The sequence below is a fragment of the Squalius cephalus genome (genome assembly GCF_949319135.1).
Source record: "Squalius cephalus genome assembly, chromosome: 9".
NCBI classification, from domain to species: domain Eukaryota; kingdom Metazoa; phylum Chordata; class Actinopteri; order Cypriniformes; family Leuciscidae; genus Squalius; species Squalius cephalus.
Window position 1 is genome coordinate 15,426,941 of NC_137130.1, and position 21,073 is coordinate 15,448,013.

The window sequence follows — 21,073 nt, forward strand, 5'->3', positions numbered from 1 at the left end:
GGCATTTCTGTAAAATGATATTACATTGCTTCTTGCATGTTATGCAACCCTTTTAAAGTAAAATGTCCAGTGAGTGGCTGTAAAAGCATGAAAAAATTGTGAAAAACACTTTATTTTATGAATTATCACTATTAACTTGTTGCTTAATAGCATATTACTGGGATATTGGCTGTTTATTAAAGCACATTTTAATGCGGGTCATAGTATAGTATTGCGCAAAGATCAATAAGTATTTTTTAATTAATAATCTGCCTCTGTAATCATAATTTGTGAAAATTATGTGAAAAAGAATAAATTTGTTGGTGTTTTATGGCTACTAGTGCTCATTTCAGCTGGAAACTGCAGTGAATTTTATGTATAGGTATGTTTTTGGAGTTTTGCAAAAATGTAGGTAGAGGGACATTTCCAATATGGCTTGGTTGGCAAAATCATAGCTAGCTAAAGCTAAAAACCAATTCTTGAGACAAAACTCATATAGACTCACTGCCCTGGCAACCACCCAAAATGTGAACTCAAGTAGTTTTTACTGTATTTTCCCCTTTCCCATTTCTTTATCAGCTGAACAATATGATGCATCAGTGTAGCAAAAATGGTTGTAACAATGTTTATAGGATATTAAAATATTGTACCTGATCACATGATCCCTTTTTTCTTCTTTTTTCAGGTGTCCTTCTTTCCGTCCTTCATACAGTCTTGTTAGGCTACTGTATTCCAGTGAGGAAGCAACTGTAAGAAATTCAACCAACTTCACAGAGACTAATTTAAACAGAAGCCTGAGCTGTAAGCCCTCTCTCTCGTCACATCTCTTTCATTGCTTATTCTGCTCATCGGCTGAGAGCCGGAAGATATATGTCAGCTTTATATAATGGCAATATTTTAGGTTTCATTCCTCCTTGCTCAAGGGTCTGTGTGTGTTTGTGTGTGTGTGTGGTGGGAATTCTGTAGATTTGAGTACTGCTTGCTGCTGGGTCCATGTGTGTTTGTGTATGTCTGTACTTATATATATAGTATAATGTGCACAAAGCGACATGATGCTAATTTTGGTGTAAGGGACACCAGAGGTTACTAAGGGCTGTTAATGACATTGTGTCATAGTGCACTCGCTCATTTAGAGCCAAAAGAGAAATGGAATGTAAAGAAATGGAAATTTTGAGACCTTAAAGAAACTTTGACCCCTGTTTTAAGAACCGCTTACTGCATGTGCTTCTACCAAGGTAACCATAGTTTAAATTAAAACTGAAAATGAATGAGAATTCCCATCAGCTATCTGTTTTAATATTGAATGTACCAATCATTATTTGGGCTCATCTAACACATCACAGGAAAGCCCTCAGTGAATCTGTAAGTTATTCAGTTTGTTTCCCCATCTCTTCACATGCATAAAAACGGGATACTTTTTTTTTTCTAATTTAGTCAAATAGATAAAAGTCAAGAGATGAAAAGTGGCTCTGGGATTTAAACAAGGGCATTGAAGGCATCCTTGGCTCTCTCTTTTCTTCAAGATTTTGTTTCATTTTTGTTTAAAATTAAGGTGGCCATGTTTACCCCAAACCTATAAAATAGTTTTGAGCACCAAATCAAGTGGAAATGATAAAGGAAATATTTTAGTATCACAGAGTATATAACATTAATGCTGATGGTCAGAAATACATGATGATTTAAAATTTGAGTCTAAATAAAGATTTTGGACTCTGTTTGGAGTCTTTTGCTAGTACGTCACCAAGCAAATCCTCATTGTCATAACTGTTGAACATATCGTACTTATGTCTGGAGAGTTTCTGTGAGCATTATTATGGGTCACACGATTATATGACGTAGATTGTGCTTTGTTCCACTCGCCAGCACCCACCAATCATTTTTTCTACAAACAGGGTGACTGAGACAAATGTAATGAGAGCAGTATTTAGGTGTGTACTAACCGGTAAAAAGTTGTTATAATTCACAAATATGCTGATTTATTATTTTTCGGAAGAACAAAGTATGTTCAATGTGCATAATGCTTCTGTTTTATGTGTCTGTCCATTTCATTTCTTGACATAACTTATGTACCCTTATAATAATTTAGTTAACTCTCACTCTTTCCTTTTGGAGTTGTCCATATGTTTTTGTTACTGTAAAGGGATAGTGAAAAAAATATACAATTCTGTCATCAATTACTCACCGTCATGTCTTTCCAAACCTGTATGTTTCTTCTATACAGAACATATATTAAGATTTTTTTGTCCATACAATAGAATTCTCCAAATCTAGAATTTCTCCAATGTTGATTGGTTCATTCTTGGGAACAAGAAAGAAGAAAGAAAGTAATAGAGATTTAGAACGACATGGAGGTGAGTAAATGATGACAAGAGTTTTCCTTTTGGGGTGAACTATGCCTTTAAGTTACATGTAATATCCAAACATAATATTTGCTATTAAAAAGGAATTATTTTGCCCTTTTAAAAATATTGATTTTGCTTTTGCGGTCTATTAAAGGGTTTAAAGCTTGAATGTAAAAAAAAAGAAACATAAATTTTCACATATTTGACTTTTTTTTTTTTTTTTTTACATTATTGCAGCACCTCTCTTCCCAGTCTGTCAGTAACGCTCTGTTTAGTTCCTGTCTCTATTAGGCCCCTCCTTCCGAAAATCTCAATGTACTCTGATTGGCCGGCTGGACCAGTGTGTTGTGATTGGTCAATTGCTTCAAGCATGTTTTGGAAATGTCACGCCCCTACTATAACTGTAAGTTTCAACTTACTAACACTGCTCAACCAGGCCTCATCCCTTTTTTTTTTTTTTTTTTTTTTGTGTATGTCTTGGGAAGGAATTATTTAAATGAAGAATATTGTGGGGAGAAAACTCAAGACTTCAATGGAAGCATTTCAGGGGGCATCCTTTGAAATGGACTTTGTAACTTTGCAGATCTTTGTCATGCTCAAACAGCAACATTACACACTAAAGAAAGTTGAGGAAAAAAAAGAAGAAGAAAAAGCATAATAAGCCCTCTTTAAAGTAATTGATATTTGTATTGTTCAATTATGTTATGTGTGTTCTATATTATTTGTCTCAAATAACTGAAAACTGTGCAACTACTGTGGAATTAGGTGTACAGAATTTCCAAAATCAAGATATGCATCAAATAATTTTAGAACAATTTCCAATCATTTCTGTTTTTCTTTTTGACAGTTTTCATCACCCTTTACTATTCTGAATATGCTGTTATATGAGAAGGCAAAACCAGCAGAGATGTACAAAGTGTTTTTAAAAGCACACTCCACCTCTAAAGAAACATAGCAATCAACACTTTCAAAACTGGCCCAGGAAAGAAGGAGACTGACAGACGTTATTCTAGGAGAAAGGAGGAAGCTGGACGGGTAGATGTTCTGTTTTTCTGCACTGGAGCTGAAACATGGATTTCAGTGGTTGGACACGACCACTCAGACAAACACAGGAAAAGGAGTCACCCTGAGACATCGATCCCAGATATGTATAAAGTGTGTGTCTATGTATGCTGCTAATTTCATAATCAGTTCAGCTAATTTTATCAGATTCTCAACAACCAAAGGCTGTTACTAACAATGACAAGGTCATGAGTTCGATGCCTAGGGAGCAAACAAACAGACGCAATGTATACCCAGAATGCACTGTAAGTCACATTGGATAAAAGCGTCTGCCAAATGCGTAGATGTCAAATGAACAGCCCATGCAGTCTAATTCATTCTAACAATATACACTTTCATTTACAAGCCAATTAAGTATACAGGGTTTTACCTGATAGAAAGCGTGGCATGGTAAATTACTGAAATTAATTTGTGAATTGTATTCATTTTTTTCTTTGTATTATATTATTTCTGTGAAACTGAGGCATGGTATAAACAAGTTGCAAAGATGATGAAGACGTACGATGAAAGACGTACAAGAATGACAGAGAGAGAATGAAAGGAAGATTGAGAAAAGACGTCTAGAGAGAGAGAGCGGGAAATTGAGAGAAAGACGGAGAGCGTTTCTCCTGCCGTTAGTTTTTCACATCCTCTGATAACATTGTTTTCTGCTTTGGTCTAATGGTGGGATGAAAATATATTTTGAAGATCAGCATCCAACTGGCAATCAGCCTGTTTTCCTTGTTACCTTCTCCTCTACTTTAACCCTCCTCCATCCATCCTTTATTCTCTTTATTAATGTTGCATGCTGAGGCAGACATCACTATTAATATTATTACTCATATTTAGGATTGGGAATTTGTTCTTAATGATAATAGATAAACATTTAAAACAATTCTTGCAAAAACTGTATTTTTAGGCTATTTATGTTTTAAGCTAATAAAAAAACTCTGTGTATCTTTACACGTTGAACAACCAGTCAGTAATTATTCTGATTTAAATCTCACAGTCAGTTCAAGGTTGTATGTGTTTGAAACACTAAAATAAACCGACTCATAAGAGTCATTCGTTCGAGAGTCAAACTACTTTAGATGCACTGTATGGTTTTGATTCTCTATAAAGAGCTGGTTCATAAATTCATTCATTCGTTCTATGGCACTACTCTAGTCGCTCACTCTGTTTTGCGTTCATTCAAGAACTGGAAACTCTTAAAATATGGTATTCGGTCTGCTTTGGCGGAAAAATGCACTGTGAGAACCGTTAATGGAACTAAACATCATACAGAACATCTTAGCAACACCCTGGCATCCACTCATAACAATATAGGACTTTGGCAGTGATCTTTCACTGACAAGCACTCACGTTTTCTTCAGAAAATTAAAAAAATATAGGTTTTGCTGCTGCTTTGGTCTCATACATTCAGTGTGTCTAATGTGACTGACAGTTCACAGCCTTTTCCCACAAAGCCTGGCTTATGCATTTCTTTCTCCTGTTTATTCGGTTCCTTTTCCATTTTCTCTCAATTTTTTTCCCTCCCTCATCTTCTGCATCATCCATTGTTTCAGCAGCATCTCAGCATTGGCCCCCTAGTGTGACCAGTGCTACGCTTACAGGAAGTCTACGGTCTGCTTCCTGTCAGGTTGAAGAGAACAATCAATCATTTCCTCCTTTGACCTTAACAAATATAGTTTGCCAGTTTATATGCTTGCTTGTTTATTGTAGGTTGTACATAACAGGGTTAGAGAACATTTACACGTGTGAACAAGACTTCTTAACCTTTTACAAATGACTCTTGTTGTACATGGTGGCCACTGTTTCCTTTATTCTGTTGAACAGCAGTCATCAACACAGATTGTGAAGTGCACCTCAATAACTAACATATAGCTGGGTGATCTGTTATGTAATAATCTTTGATTTGAGGAAAAGCTAATCACTTGATTTGCCAAGTTTGCAAGATTCGCTAGATTAAATCTTAAAATAATTTTTAGAGTTGTGTTTTAGGTAGCATTATTATAATATAATTAAAATTAATATACTAAATATTATAATTTGTATTAATGAATGTATTCATATTTATTTATTTTTGTGTTTGTGAAGAAAAATGTATACTTCAAAATCTGTAGCACCACAAACAATAAAAATGACATCTGAAGTTTCCTGAATTTCAGACAGAATTAAGAAAAAATAAAAATAAAGAATAAAGAAAAAATCGCTTTCAAGGTTCACACCCATATAACTGCTAACAATAAATAATTCAAAAGCACATCACAGACATTTAAAATTTAGATGACATATATATTATTCGAAAATAATTTAAAACATACTTTCATAGTTTTTCAGTTATTTGGGTAAAACCAAAGTCATGTGAAAATACATTTATATGGTTAAACTTGAAGTGCAAAAGTGTGACTTAAGTGATTTATTTCATTAAAATGGTTAATGGAATAGTTTCACTTATAAATGAAAATGATGTCATCATTTACTCTCCCTCACCCTTTACTTGTTTCAAACCTGTATGAATTTCTTTCTTCTGCTGAACACAAAAGAAGATATTTTGAAGAATGTTGGTAACCAAACCGTTGATGTACCCTATTGACTTCCAATGGGGAAAGCGAGTCATGGGGGATGTCAGTGTGGTACATCAACTGACTGTCAAATAGCTTTGAATATGAGAAGACATTTCTCTTTTTTTTTTTTTTTTTTTTTTTGAGTTTATATTGAAATTTAGATTGCTTGACATTTTTGGCAAAAGTTACAAAGTACAAAGTAGTACAAAGACTAAATACAATAACCTAATAAGGAAAATGTCTGAATGCCCATTGTGTGTCTCGTTACTTATTGGTTAACCAAATCAAATGAACTAAAACAATGAGGTAAATGCTTGGTGTTGTGAGTCATAACTTTCTCAAGAGAACTTTCAAAGAATGGTTTCTCTTGCCTTTTATTAAAAAAAAACTGACTCATCTGCACTGGCCAATATAAATTAGTGATATTAATGAAACATGAATGACTCAAACAACAAAACTTTGAAGCACTGGTTTTAATATTCGGCTCCCACACTACTGGCAGTCCGTCCTTTTGAACCCTTTGTGGCGATAACTTCCACAGGAAATCACTTGTTCATTAGAAGTATTGAATTTGAGGAAAAGGAAGCTTGTATCTTCTGGTACGTATGCCTGCTGCCACTCTGGTTCCCTGTCTCTCATTCTTCTCATGCGTGGAGTCTGTTTCCCCAATGGAGGCTTATCGCATGTTTCTGAGATTTGTCTCTAGTACACCAAATGAAATAATCAGTGATGGAGGGCTTTTTTATGTGCCAAAATTTTATTTTATTATTTTGATATGTTTTGTATTTATGATACAATATTACACAATGTTGTTTAAAATATCAGCGAGCTGTGACCAACAATACCAACAGCCTGAATGCAAGTGTCATATTGCTTTTATTCAACAGTAAAATCATTTTGTACGTTTTTGATCTGCCAGCAAAAATATTTCCCAAAAAAGTCAAAGTAGAATCGACCATTTCTGTAGTTGAGGTCAGGGCTTTGATCAGGGAGTCGGACATTTTAAGGGTTGTTTCAGTCAAATATTAGCTATTTAAAAAGTCTCACAATGCACCATGAAAACCAGGGAGCATGGATGCTCACTATGTTCCTATGTTCTCAAGCATGAAACATAAATTGTATTAGTAAGTAATAAAAAATAAAATATATAAACAGTTACTTGATTAGTTCCTCAAGAATCCTTTTTTGTTGTGGTAAAAAGAGTGTGTTGAGTGAATGATTCAACGACGATTTTTAGTTTCTGAATGAATTTTGATTTTGAGAAAATTTTGGTGCTTAGTTTGGTCATCATTAATGTTCAATATAAGCAAAACCTTTTGAGAACCACTGCATTATTTTTAGTGGACAGCTATATTATTGTCATATGTTTCACATTCAGGTCAGTCAAGCACTCTGCAGACCTGATGATATCAACAGGTCAGTAGAGGTGAGGGTGTGTTTGGTCTGTCTAGAGGAACAACGGAGAAGGCCAGGTCTTTCACCTCTGTCCAAAATCAACATTTGTTCCTCTCGCAAACACAATTGCAGCTGGGCAGCGCCGGCCGTCGCACCCATCGAGGTGTTCTTTATGACCACAACCGGTCGACCGGCACAATGACCTCAGCACAGTTACCTGCTCCATACACCCATAAACACGGCACACGTAATCGTTCAAACGCACACTCTAATCAAGAGTTTAGGTTGGCATGGGCTGATGTCCGCTTGGGGTGACTGAAAAACTCAGTGTGTATAAACTGTGCTCGGTGAGAATAGTTTTTGTGTACATGGGGGAAGTGAAGATAATGCTTTTGTATATACTGTTAAATTAATTAAACAATCATTGGAAAGGTCCGAAAATATAGTTCCCACAGGAAGTGAGGCTCAGTTCAGGAAAAATGAGGAGAAATGAAGAGACACAATGGAGGTGTGAACAGGGTTGAGATTGAATGAAGGTGCATTATTTCACACCAACTTTAAAGGGATAGTTTACCCAAAATTGCTCTCATTTACTCTGCCTAAAGCTGTTCCAAACCTGTATGAATTTCTTCTAAACACAAAAGAAGATATTTTGAAGAAATGCATTAATGGGCCCCCATTGACTTCCATATGGGAAAAAATAATACTGTGGAAGTCAATGACCCATCAACTGTTTGGTTACTGACATTCTTCAAAATATCTTCTTTTATGTTCAGCAGAAGAAAGAATTTCATACAGGTTTGGAACAACTTGAGGGTGAATGAATGATGACCTGAACTATCCCTTTAAGTTTAAAGGTTTATAAAATGTTATAGGCACCCTTTTTCTGTCCAGACAGATGCAGGACGAACATGACCCCTACTTTATTGGTCCTTTGATCCATCAGTGTCTTTTTTAATGCTGATTCTATTTGAATCAACCCTCCTTAGCATCTTCATCCTCTTTTCAGCAATGAAGAACTGCTGAAGTCTGCATTTATTCATCTATAGGAAATGTGTAATGTAGACAGAGTGAGAAATTGCTTTGACTTGAATTTAAATGGTTGTATCTCTGAATGACGCATGAAGCTTGTTATAGAAATGTAAATTTCAAAATTCATTAAGTAAATTTCAAGGATACTTAATTTTTCTCAAGGCAGGACGGTGAATTACTGAAATACACAAAGAGCACTGGTTTCGAAATACTTCAGGTTTACAGTGCCATCAAAAAGCATTTGGCACTTAAGTCTCACTTGTCAAAAATGTATGAATGTATTCGATAAGACATCCAACAAAGTGGAAATTGCAAACAAATGATGCCAGACTGCAAATATTTTTAATGAACGGATGTTAGGGTGATTTTAGTGAGCATGTAACACTAACTTCTCTAAATGTTGTCAGTGTTAAGAATTTCTAGCTATAAAAGCTGATTTTTAAAATAAATAAATCAGAATTCATTATAGGAAATGTATTTTGTGAGCAGCATTTGATAGCTGTGCTATAGCTTCATGAGTGTCTGCTGCATTGGCACGATGTGGGCTCATGCCTGACTGCACATGCTCCATAGGCTCAATGCTCTAGAATGACATCATGTCTTTCTGTGTCATCCTATCACTATTCACTGGCAGTCCTGTGTGGCTTATCCTGCTAGTGTCCACTATATCAACACACAAACCCCTCTACGGAACAATTACTAGGGTCTAAATTGCATGGAATACCATGAAGTCATTACACATCATTAACTATTAAATTTAGATTTTTTTTTCTTTACTGTTCTTTACTATTTTACGCATTACTATTATTAATATTTCTGTATTGACATAATTCTAGTTCCACCTTTTATTGTTTCCCTATATCAGATATGATGTGCAACCTACTATATCAATGGCAGGTTTATGATTAATGGTGAGGGGGCAACATGTTATAGGACTAAAGTTAAAATTTTGATGACACATTTGGCATCATAGTTTCATTAAATGATGACAAATGTAAAGTGTTTGTCCACTATGTTTGTTTTCAATATAGCCTTTAGCACACACAGTTTAAGCAGTTAGTTAATTGTGCTCTTCTCTTTATCTTGATGTTTGGTCCTTATGTACACAACAACCAGTCAAATGTTATGAGAGATACTGTGCAGTATGGGGAAATGAATTGTGTATCTTGGAATAAACTCTCCGTCTATGTAGCATAAAACATTGCCCATTGACTGTCAGTCATGTTGTTTTCCCTCTGAAACTTGTAGCACAAACTGTTTCCCCTGACAACAATAATTCAACAGTTTAGATAAGTGCTAAACAATCCCAAACTTTAAATAAACCATTCCCAAGTATAGGATTTTGCCAACTGTTTCATGTGCTCTCTTGATCAGGACTGCCACAGTAAGAGAAACAGTCAAAACATATAAACCCAAAAATGCCAAAATATCTCAGACTATACACATTTCCCGACTTTTAAACATTGGTGCTTTGCGTACTGTTTAAAATCTTGGTGTGAACCAACACTGACAAGAATGTGTCTGGCCAATGATTCAGCTGCGCAGGAAGTTTTTTAACAGGGTATTGTTGAAGTTTATCCATGTGTGTATGTGCGCTTGAGCTTCCTGGCCGATATCATAAATTTGCCATTGCGCTGCACTGTTGCCCCGTTATCACAAAACCATTAAACCTTATACCTCCAACACCCAGCTTTCCTGCATGTGTGTGCCCAAATGCTTTATTATCACCATTTCCTAAGGCTGTCTGTTTTTGAAATATCTCTGTTGTCATAAGGTCTTTTGGCTTAGAGTGCAGCAACATTTTGTTGAAGATTTGTGGGTGGATAATTTACTGTGTGTACCCCACTCATACAGTGAAATACAAACACTGTAATACCAAAATGCTGCTCCGCTTAACACGAGCAACCATGTCATGAAGTTTGTGGCACAGTTTCCCAGTTCTCAATGCTGTACATGGATCATAAAACAGATTTCATTTTTCACTTTCTCTGTTTTCTGCCAGCATTCAAAAACTGTTTTGAAAGAAATATCTCCTTGGTCACCAAGGCTGCATTTATTTGGTCAAAAATACAGTAAAAAAAAAAAAAGTAATGTTGTGAAATATTATTACAATTTAAAATAATTTATATTTCAATATTTTTTGAAAAAAAAAGTTTTTAAATGTATTCCTGTGATTGCAAAGCTGAATCTTTCAGCAGCGTCATTACCCCTGTCTTCAGTGTCACATGATCCTTCAGAAATTATTCTAATATGCTGATTTGGTAAGCAAGAAGTATTTCTTATTATTATCGATGGTGAAAGCAGTTCTGCTGCTTAATATCTTTGTGTACATTTTTCTGTGTAAATCAATCTTTGTGTTCTGAATTCTTTGAAATAGAAGGTTAAAAAACAGCATTTATTTGACAGCTAAATTTTTAGTAACAATGCTAATGTTTTTACTGGCACTTCTACTATGCATTTTATATTATTTAAAGTAAATGGAACAGGAAGTTTGAACACAGATTTTTCTGTTCTCTGTTTTCAGTTTTCATCATCTGATACATCCTTACAGCATTTATATCATGATGAAGTTGGCCATTGCTGTGGACCTCATGCCCCAGTTTTATTTTATTTATTTTTTAGCGTGTGCTCTTGGTTTGGGCCTGTGGATGGTGTCCTGTCCCTCTGGCCCCTCTGGCTGCGGGTCTGTTGATCCTATTGTCTTCTGCATCAACACTCGTGGTCTGGTGCATAAAGGGCATCTAGTTAGCAGCTTAAACTCTACGGCAGGCATGAAAAGCAGCCATCATAGTCCATTCGCTCACATCTGCTCAGTGGTGCGACAAGGACGAGGACTGAGTTTGGGTGACTGGGGGACAGGAGTTCAATTCGCCCCGTAGGGCACCAGGAGCAACGGACAGAACTGGACTGCATTGAATCCACCACTGTGCAAAGGTGACCGTTTGAGCTAAATTCACATTGGCTCTCCTTTTAATGCAATAGCTTGTATATGTATAGTTTTTGTCTTTTAAAATTGTTTTCTTATGTCTAAGATGTGCAGATGGCTTAGATTGTTGAATGTGAGCCCATTGGTGATGTGTTTTGGCAATGGCATATCTGAGTCTTACAGTTGTTTCCTGGTCCTGTTTGTAAATGGTCAGTTCAGTCTAGTTTTGTTTAAAAAGGTTTAAAGATTAGTGAGAAGGTACACTTGGAAAGTATTTTTTGTGATATCACGAACTATATTTTGAAAACGCTGTATAAAAACCATCAAGTGTATATTATGTATGTATTATGCAGGCTTATTATGCATCACTGGATAATGTAAAAGACACTTGGGTTGCACTTTATTTTAACAGTATTTGCACTCATGTGTACTTACCTATGAGAGTGCTGGGTAATATAAGGTTACTAGATGGGTTAAGGTTAGGTTTATGGGTAGGTTCAGGGTTAGTACTTAGTAATTACCCAGTTATTTCAATTACTATAATAAGTACATAGTATGTACATGGGAACAAGACTGTAAAATAAAGTGCTACTGACACTTGTGTCATCTAGTTTCTCCCTAATTCCAATTTGTCTTTCTTGTACACAGCTAATATACAACCATGGGAGACTGGAGCTTCTTGGGTAATATTTTGGAGGAAGTGAACGAGCACTCCACTGTGATTGGCCGCGTTTGGCTCACGGTGCTGTTCATTTTCCGCATCTTAATTCTGGGCACGGCTGCCGAGTTTGTCTGGGGAGACGAGCAGTCTGATTACATTTGTAACACTAAGCAGCCAGGTTGTGAGAACGTGTGTTACGACGAGGCCTTTCCGATCTCTCACATCCGTCTATGGGTGTTACAGATCATTTTTGTATCCACACCTTCGCTTGTATACGTCGGCCATGCTGTCCATTACATTCACATGGAGGAGAAGCGCAAGGAGCGTGAAGAGGCTGAGGTTAGCCACCAACAGGAAATAGGTGAGGAGCGTCTTCCCCTAGCGACGGATCAGGGAAGTGTTCGCACCACCAAGGAGACCAGCACGAAGAGTAGCAAAAAATTCAGACTCGAGGGAACCTTGCTTTGCACCTATATCTGCCATATCATCTTCAAAGCTCTGTTTGAAGTAGGCTTTGTGGTCGGACAATACTTCCTCTACGGGTTCCGCATCCTGCCACTGTACCAGTGCAGTCGTTGGCCGTGCCCAAACACAGTGGACTGCTACGTCTCCCGGCCCACCGAAAAGACTATCTTCATCATTTTCATGCTGGCAGTTGCTTGCGTTTCATTGTTCCTCAACTTTGTGGAGATCAGCCACCTTGGCTTGAAGAAGATCCGCTTTGTGTTCCATCGACCAGCTCCTGCACAGTTGGAACCTCTTGGACCACCGGAGAGAAGCTTACCGTTTCTCTTAAACACCCCTGTCCAAAAACGCAAAGGCTATAGACACCTTGAAGAGGAGAAGATAGACGAGGTTGCACACATATATCCACTAGCTGAGGTCGGTATGGAAGAGGGACAGTTCTTCTCACCTCAACTGGAGAAGGAGCAGAAAAGGAGTCAGGAGGCGGTTATGCCAACCGCTCCACCTGTAGAGGAGACAATCATTTGCGATGAGACTCGACCCTCCTTCGTTCAGGTCACAGAGACACTATCAGAGCTCCCACCAGAGCAGCTACTTCGGGAAGGAGATGAGGTAGACAGCTTAAAGACTCAGACAGCTTTACCAGAAGTACTGGAGGAGCGATCAGAGGGAGAAAGTGTGGAGGAAACATATTTAATATCACTTGAGGAGAGTCTGGATTTAGATCTAAGAGAACTGGCCAGTAGAGAGGCAACTGAGGAAAAGTCCGTGAAAAAGAGTTTAGTAGATGCTGAGCCAACACAAGAGGAAAACTTTTCAGGAGCTGAAGAGAATGAAATCTCACAGGAATTTGGGGGAAAGGAGGATAACACCTATAAGGACAAGGGGTTAAGAGAAGAAGAGAGTTTACCTGATGTGGTAGAGGAAGGGACAGAAATTGGGGCGTCTGATGAAGAGAGAGAACTTTGTGAGATTGAGCCTTTTGTAAATGAGGACATTTTGGAGGAGGTAAAAACTTTAGATGATGAGAAGATTGCTGGAGATTTGGGGGAACAAAAGTCTGAGGCTTTAGGGGAGGTTGTAGGGTCAAATGTATCTGACATAGAGCCCATTGGCGATGAAGTGGATTTGGGAAAGGACAAAGCTCAGGGGGATGTAGAAGATACAGAAGGGGATGGAGTTCAAAGGGATGAAGTAGACACAGGGGTGGGTGGAACTTTAGAAGATGTAGATAATGTCGGAAAGGGTGGTGCTCTAGAGGATTTAGTGGATGCAGGAAGAAGTTGTGCTCTAGAAGATGTAAGGATGGGTAAGGATGACATTTTAGAAAATCTAAATGAGAATAGACCTATTGAGACTGCATTCAATACAGGTGAGGAAGTTCTAGATAAAGCTCTAGGACTTTCAGTTGAGACTATACAGGAGAAAACTTTTGGAAAGGATGGGGTATCATTAGAGATAGAGGATCCAGAGGAGTTGAAAGGCTCTAGGGAGGGGGATGAGAAAGAAGAAGACTCTGTGGAAACTGGGGGCCCTGAGAAGGAGGAGTGTTCTGAAAAATCAAAAGCCTTGGAGGCCATAGAGGAGGTGATGGATGTTCCACTTATAGCTCTGGAACTAGAGACAACAGAGGAAACAAGATCATTAAGTCGTCTTAGCAAAGGGAGCAGCAGAGCCAGGTCGGATGATCTAACTATATGACTGACCAAACAGAAACTTAATCAAATTCTTTGATTCCAAATTTCTCTAGTGCCACATTATCAGGTGGACCAGCATACATGCATGTTTTCTAGATCAGGAGTTTTCAGAATCAGATGCCAAATGATGCTCCTCTTTATACTGAAGTATAAAGGCAGCTATGTATTTTCATGTATAAGCACCTCTGTGGTACCCTAGGTGTCCCAGATCCAAGTTTGAAAAACTCCTGTTCTAGATGATACATTTTCACACAAGTTAATCTTAAAAGCAATGCAAAAGAAACTGAAAAAAAAAATCATATGAATAGCTTATACAGTAAAAGTATAAACATTAGCCACTTTCTAAAAAGTAGCTAATTTCTCACTGTGAGAAGTATTAAAGACATATTTTCCTAACACATTTATAATTCTTTTTTTTTTTAAATGTTAAACATTTGTTTTGAAGATAGAAAATGTAGGATAAAGAATACAAGCAAAAAACAAACAACAATAAAAAAAAATAGCAATTCTTGATTTGTACAATTTTTTCATAGCATTTATTACAAATCCACAGGGATAGTCACAGGGAGTAAATAATCTCACATTCTCAATTTATGCCTTAACTGTCGGTTGTGTTTAATAGTTATGTTTATCTATACATTTGCCATTTATTGTTACATGCTGATCCTGGGCCATAGAAATAATTGTGTTATTGTTTATAAATCCACCAATTTGTGCATAACATCCACATCCTTTTTTGAGTTGTTCTGAATTGCTACTACCAATGGTGTTCAAGTCAATTAAAAAGAGTTTTTTAAAATGATAGTTCCATAATTTAGATGGACTGTATAATTTAAAAACGATTTATAACAATCATTTTATGCTGTGTGCAATACCTCTCACCAGATACAATGATCCTTTAATGGTTTATATGTCACGATTTTATCTGATAATAAAGATACTACAACGAGTGATGACTAAAGAGCCCTGTGTTTGTCTGTTGTGCAGGATAAAGCTTTTCACCTAACCTGAGACATCATTTATTTTAAAATGTAGAAAGACTAAATTATATCTGCAGAAAAGGTATGACCGTTCACTTCAAGGACAACACTGAGAAACGAACCTTCTATGACCTCTAGTGGCCAAATATATTTATTTGTATTTATTTAATTAAACCCTTCTGAAAATACACAGACAACAATGAACAACCACAGTCCCAAAAGAGAAACTGAAAGTACCTCGTCATACAGGCCAATCTGGGAAGATTAAAAAAACCACATACATGAAGTAAACAAATGTTTAAAAATATTTTCATTTATTAATACATCATGTGATTTTGCATTGACAATTAACTTTTTCACTATCAAAATAATTTTCTGACCTATTTAATTTACCCTTGTCTAATTTGCCAAACTACTAGCTGTAAACTGTTAAGACTTTTCATCAGTGCCTAACCTCCAGTCGAGGAAATGTCCTTTGTTGTCTCATTCCATTAGCTACACAGCAGCTGTATATAATAGTTCTTCCAAGCAGCTTGTAAAGGCTTTTTGTGCAAACTAAGTTTGTTACTATTGTTTGTGATGGTTCTTGGCTCACTCATGTTCCCATTCCTTGAGAGCTGTCATTCAGTTTGATCACAGAGGTGGTACATTAATGCTAAAGTGAGAATTTCATAATCAAGTCTTTAAGAAGATGTAGTTTAAATTCCAGTGGTACATATGAACCTAAAATGGAGAGACGGAGAATTAGAAATAGTTAGAAATTTGAAAAATAAAGTAATGGGAGACATGTTTTGGAATTTTACGGGAATGTAATGTCATATAGAAAGTGATATCTCTTTGCCTTTTCTTATAAATGCACAACTTACCATATGTGCTTACAAAAAAAACCAGCAACTCCACATTCCTAGGTAAATTCTACGCATGTAAATGCAAAATCCCCACCTGTTTCCATCAATGCTGATCTATGTTGAAGCCTCTGTTTCAAAACGGAATCCTAAAAACATAGAAACCAAGAGTTATTTACATAGATCATTTATGCCACCATCTGCAACTCCAGATGGGTTAGGGTCAGTTCTATATGGTTTTCGAATGCCAGTCAAATCTAATAGGAAGGACCCTAAGATCTAGTCACCCAATAAAAGCAGAGTTGCTTTTGATTTTAAGTTATATATGAAATGGAAGAGTGAAACAAGGCTTATAAACAATTTTACACATATGGATGATTATAATGGTGGAGTAGCATATAAACAAGAGGACAAACAAAAGAGAAACATGATCTCAGCATGATACCTTTTCCTTGAGTAGTGTCTTCATGATAAAGTCCATGATAGGAAGCATGCTGATCAGCTGACCTTTCTTCCACAGTCTGTAAAGATTCAACAGCTCTACTATAGCACATCCTTCTTGACACACTGAGGACTAAACCAAAAAAAAAAAAGAGAATATTAACAAGGCAGACAGTATGATCAAGTAATAAAGCTTTTTTATCATGACTAACCTTTGGAAGTGACTTCAAAATATAAATAAACCAGTGAAAATCTTTATGAGCTTCTGTCAGTTTCTGAACTTGATGATCTCTGGTGTTTAGGCCTTCCAGACTCCTTCTGCATTTCTTAACATTGGAAATCTGATGAAATAGAAATATTTTAACATAAACTGCCTTTTAACAATCTTTTTGTTGTATCTGCAATACTTGCAATTTGCATAATGCATGTCTTATATCTCTACATCAGAGACTGATTGATTATTCAAGGCATTAGGTTCGAATGAATGTTTTCTCATGGTTCTGATAGCTTTCTGTATAGTCTCTTTATACTGTTGACGCAAGTACATGAAACACCACACTGGCCTTTATGGAGTTCACCAGCAGCAGTAGACGACACCAACATGACCATACCTATGAAGATCATAAACTATAAGCTGTTACCAACAGTATAATGAACCAAAGGGACTAGCCTAGTTATTGAAACACCCTAACCCTGATAACCTATCTGGTTTCCTTCTCATTCTCCTTTACTTCATGGAAAGAAATGTGCAAATAAAAGCACATATCTACATTTTGCAGCTGATTAACAAATCATCAATTCAAATATATTCAAAATTATATGGAAATATTATGTAGGTAGGTGTGAAGTGTTGGTGTTTCTTCCTTGGAATATGTATATTGGAATGGAATGTGACATTTCGCGGTTTCGCTGTAACATTTAGATTTTTTTAGAAGCTAATCTTTGTTGGAGTCATGCAAGATTAAACAGACTGTAGCATTTCCTGATAAAGTAACAGGCCCATCAGCTTTTTATTTCCTGATCAAAATATTTTTACTCGCATTTGGCAATTTCTAAGGCTTTAAATTTGGACCCTGTGTGTAGTTACAAACAGATATTGAGTCACTTTTACCTTGCCTTGGTGCCTTCTGTATTTTGCACGCAAACACTTCAGCTCCTCAGACCATCTGACAATGAAAACTTCACACTCCTCCAAACTCAAGTCATCCACCACATTGTAAGCTTGTGATTTTCCAAAAACCTATAATAGAAATAGTAGCAAAACTTACTCACTCTGTGTCTAGACATAAGAATGATAATGTAGATGATCTCTCAATTGCTCATCAATTAGCTGTCTCATTTCAAATGTGCATTTCTCAGCCGCATATGTCATTAAGGTAGGATCATGTCTTATTTCACAAAAGTAGCCTAACCATTATAAAATTGCCTGTTATTCCTTGTGAAGTGTAAATTGTTATCATTTCATTATGACTTTAGAATGTAATGGTTACTTTACTGAAATGAGGCATCATCATTGACTCATGCAGCCTTTGAAATGAGACAGGGATTGAGGCATGTCAAGGCATGTCAAGAGATGATCTAATTGGATAAAATGTCTAAAACAAACGTACCAACAGTAACAATTAGTAATGTACCTTTGTTGTGACTCTATCTAGCTGCGTTGCCAGGTCTGTTGTAATGTGTTTAAAGGTGTCCAACGTTATTGTTTGTTTCTGTGTGGATACAAAGACATAGACACAGGCTTGTCCATGTATGATTTGTCCTTCAAAACATAGCAGTCATGATGAAGATTGTATGTTTAGGCTAATTTAACAAATTAACCTGAGTATTTTTAAAGATGAAATTTTACCTTTGATGATCCTATTCCTAATGTAAGCATCATCATCCTCTTGATTACCTGTTATAAAATAACACATACAGTGTGACAGAAATATTCAGTAATAGCGTATATAAATATTGAACCCAGAAGTGCATTGTTGGTTTTATATAAATTGTTTCGTGATGAAAACTTACCAGTGACAAGTGTGGTTTTGTGAACGGTTCAGACATACAATCATATTTTATCTCAACAATCTTCGAATGAATATTAGTTTCCCACATGACATCATGTCCTTTAAAAGAAGTCACACATATTATAGCATGTAAATAATCTGCAAGCTACAGCATACAACTAAAACGAACTGAATGACAGTTCGGCTTAAATGAACATATCTCCATCACTCAGATCATTACATTACAAATACATTATATATTTTTTATCCGTACGTTTTAATTATCTGTATGCTTTATTGGTTTACCGTTTCTAGGCGATTCCTCCAGGTTTTGAATGAGATTTGATAAAGTCCTCATAGTTGTTCGGGTACTCCTTGGGAAACACTTCGGAACATAAGCTGCTGACTGAATAGGTTGGTTATGGTGCGTTCAAGTCATCTCGTATCGTATTTACGAGTTGAACGCACTTGAACGCCACCACAATGTCGTAATACCAGTGCTGGGGAGCTCGGGATTTTCTCTAAGCTCCGATCTTTACGAGTTGGGGGCGTGTCAGTGATTAACATGGCAGAATACACACAATACGTAATGGTAGGCCTATTTAGCTTTTTAGCTTTTCTATTTACAGCGCAGTTAGCTAATCGCCAACACAGAATATGATAGTATTATAATATAACAATGCAACATGTAACGATGAGCTGGCAGTGACTTCCTAAATTAATTAAAAACATAAAAATACAAAGTAGCCTACACCTGATGCACATTTCTTTGTTCTTCATTTTCTAGAACAAGAGTTTAAGAACCTTACTGTATTTTTGTGTAATTAATAAAGAGAAAGTACTCCGCCATCTTGCTCCGACGAAAGTGACTTGAACGCACATGCCGTTGTAAGCACGACTTCCCACCTCGTACGTACGAACTTCCCAGGAGGACTTGAACGCACCATTAGAACAGCGAGCTTTCAAAAATTCCCAATCTTCTTCTTCTTCTACTTTTGTTTTTTATGGCAGTTGGCAAACCAATTTAACGGTGCATTACCGCCACCGACTGGGCTGCAGTGTGAATCAGGAACTTAACTAAAAAAAAAAAATTAAATCCTTTTGGCTAAGTCTGTCTCTCTCAGAAACTTAATAACAAAGTGATAAATGTTACTGGATGTTTTCCCTAATAAACCTTGCATTGTAAAATTATTCTGATTGACCATTCTGAGAGACTGCAAAAGCTGGTTTCTTTCTTGGCTGTACTTTGTGCAATGAAATAAAATATGCTCTACAGTTTCTAAATGACTACAATGTTGGCATTTCCCTGTTGGATGTTTCCCTATTATCTTCAATGAAGAATTGAGCCCTGTGTGTCCTATTCTTAACCGTGTAATTATACTTTCCTCTCTTCTACTCCTACACTCTGTCCTTCCTATATCCACTTCTGGTTGTATATTATATAAATGTCTCCCATTATCATGATCCACCCAAAACTCCTGCCATGTTGATCTTGCATATGCTTTAATGAACATTTTAGCTTCAGATTTATGGGACTATATGGAGCTATATGGAACTTGTAATATTCTATTGTGTTTCAGTGTTTGTTTTGCAAGTTTATCAACCTCCTCATTCCCTTTCACTCCAACATGTGCAGGTACCCAAAGAAAATGTTTTAAATCCTTTGCATTTAACTTATACAAAACCATACAAATTTTATGAATTATATAATTTCTTATAGATTTCCTAGATAACTATCAGATATAATCACTGAGTTATTTAAATCATTTCCCTCTACCCATTCCAAGGCCAACAAAATTGCAACCAGCTCTGTTGTGTATACTGATAAATTATCTGTTATTCTTTCCTGACATATTACCCCATTCTTTGGAATAGCCTATACTGCTGACCCAGCGTGTCCTGTCTTTGGATCCTTGGAACCATCTGTAAATATGCATGTATGGTCAGAAAAATGCATATCCAGATAATATTTAACAATATCCCTCACTGCTACTTCCTTTGATTTATTTTTGATTTCCTTATGAATGCCTAAATCTACATCTGGTATAGGGAAAAACCATGGAGGAATAGGAGGGACTGAAACTGTTGAACAGTACAGTAACTTATGTAACCCTATATTCTCAGCTTTCACATCGCCAATCCACCCAAACCTTCTGTAATTGGACTTACTATGTTCCCAGCAGTCTTTTAAGATAGCTTTAGCTGGGTGGCTATCAACTTGTCCCTTCACATTAACCCAGTATGCTAACATCAGTTGTACCCTTCTGATCCTCAAAGGCATCTCACCCATTTCCACTTGCATAGAAGACACTGGGGATGTTTTAAAAGATCCACTACATATACTTAGAGCCTGAGCTTGCATAACATCCAATGCTTTGATATTAGACTCTGCTGATGACATATATGCTATACACCCATAATCAAAGACAGACCTCATTAGTGCCCAATATATATTTTGTAAAGATGCCCTGCTTGCTCCCCATGCTTGTCCTGATAGACAGCGTAGGATCAGAGGTGGACAGTAACAAAGTACATTTACTTGAGTACTGTACTTAAGTATACTTTTTGAGTATCTGTACTTTACTTGAGTACTATTTTCTCTGGAAACTTTTTACTTTAACTTCACTACATTTGAAAGACAAATATTGTACTTTTTACTCCACTACATTTTACTCCACTACATTTCTGTCAATTTCCTTGAGTAGAAAGTA

At 36.5% G+C, this 21,073-nt stretch overlaps 2 protein-coding genes across 3 annotated transcripts; one reads left to right on the forward strand and one right to left on the reverse strand.

Annotated features, from left to right (window-relative positions):
* Window positions 1-10,985: 10,985 nt before the first annotated feature.
* On the forward strand, window positions 10,986-14,208 carry gja8a (gap junction protein alpha 8 paralog a). Of its 2 annotated transcripts, XM_079880379.1 has the most exons (3): window positions 10,991-11,039; window positions 11,126-11,290; window positions 11,931-14,208. In XM_079880379.1, the coding sequence occupies exon 3, from the start codon at window positions 11,944-11,946 to the stop codon at window positions 14,107-14,109; it is 2,166 nt and encodes a 721-aa protein (XP_079736505.1). In that variant the 5' UTR covers window positions 10,991-11,039; window positions 11,126-11,290; window positions 11,931-11,943; the 3' UTR covers window positions 14,110-14,208. The 2 variants fall into 2 exon arrangements, with proteins under 2 accessions (XP_079736504.1, XP_079736505.1); XM_079880378.1 differs by having other exon boundaries at window positions 10,986-11,290.
* A 318-nt stretch (window positions 14,209-14,526) lies between these two features.
* Window positions 14,527-19,429, reverse strand: LOC307164690 (uncharacterized protein). The gene is made up of 9 exons (XM_079881736.1): window positions 18,669-19,429; window positions 18,385-18,482; window positions 18,221-18,268; window positions 18,006-18,083; window positions 17,483-17,611; window positions 16,584-16,712; window positions 16,376-16,504; window positions 16,028-16,079; window positions 14,527-15,808 (listed from the first exon to the last, which is right to left on the reverse strand). The coding sequence occupies exons 1-9, from the start codon at window positions 18,718-18,720 to the stop codon at window positions 15,741-15,743; spliced, it is 783 nt and encodes a 260-aa protein (XP_079737862.1). The 5' UTR covers window positions 18,721-19,429; the 3' UTR covers window positions 14,527-15,740.
* Between the last annotated feature and the right edge of the window lie 1,644 nt (window positions 19,430-21,073).

What these genes read in the sequence shown, in the direction of transcription:
- gja8a (XM_079880378.1), top strand. Translation starts at nt 11,944, where the DNA reads ATGGGAGACTGGAGCTTCTTGGGTAATATTTTGGAGGAAGTGAACGAG.
- LOC307164690 (XM_079881736.1), bottom strand. Translation starts at nt 18,720, where the DNA reads ATGAGGACTTTATCAAATCTCATTCAAAACCTGGAGGAATCGCCTAGA. An exon ending in TTTTGAAGTCACTTCCAAAG is followed by an intron (nt 16,505 to 16,583) that starts GTTAGTCATGAT and finishes TTTTTGGTTTAG; the next exon opens with TCCTCAGTGTGTCAAGAAGG. An exon ending in ATCAGCATTGATGGAAACAG is followed by an intron (nt 15,809 to 16,027) that starts GTGGGGATTTTG and finishes TCTCCATTTTAG; the next exon opens with GTTCATATGTACCACTGGAA.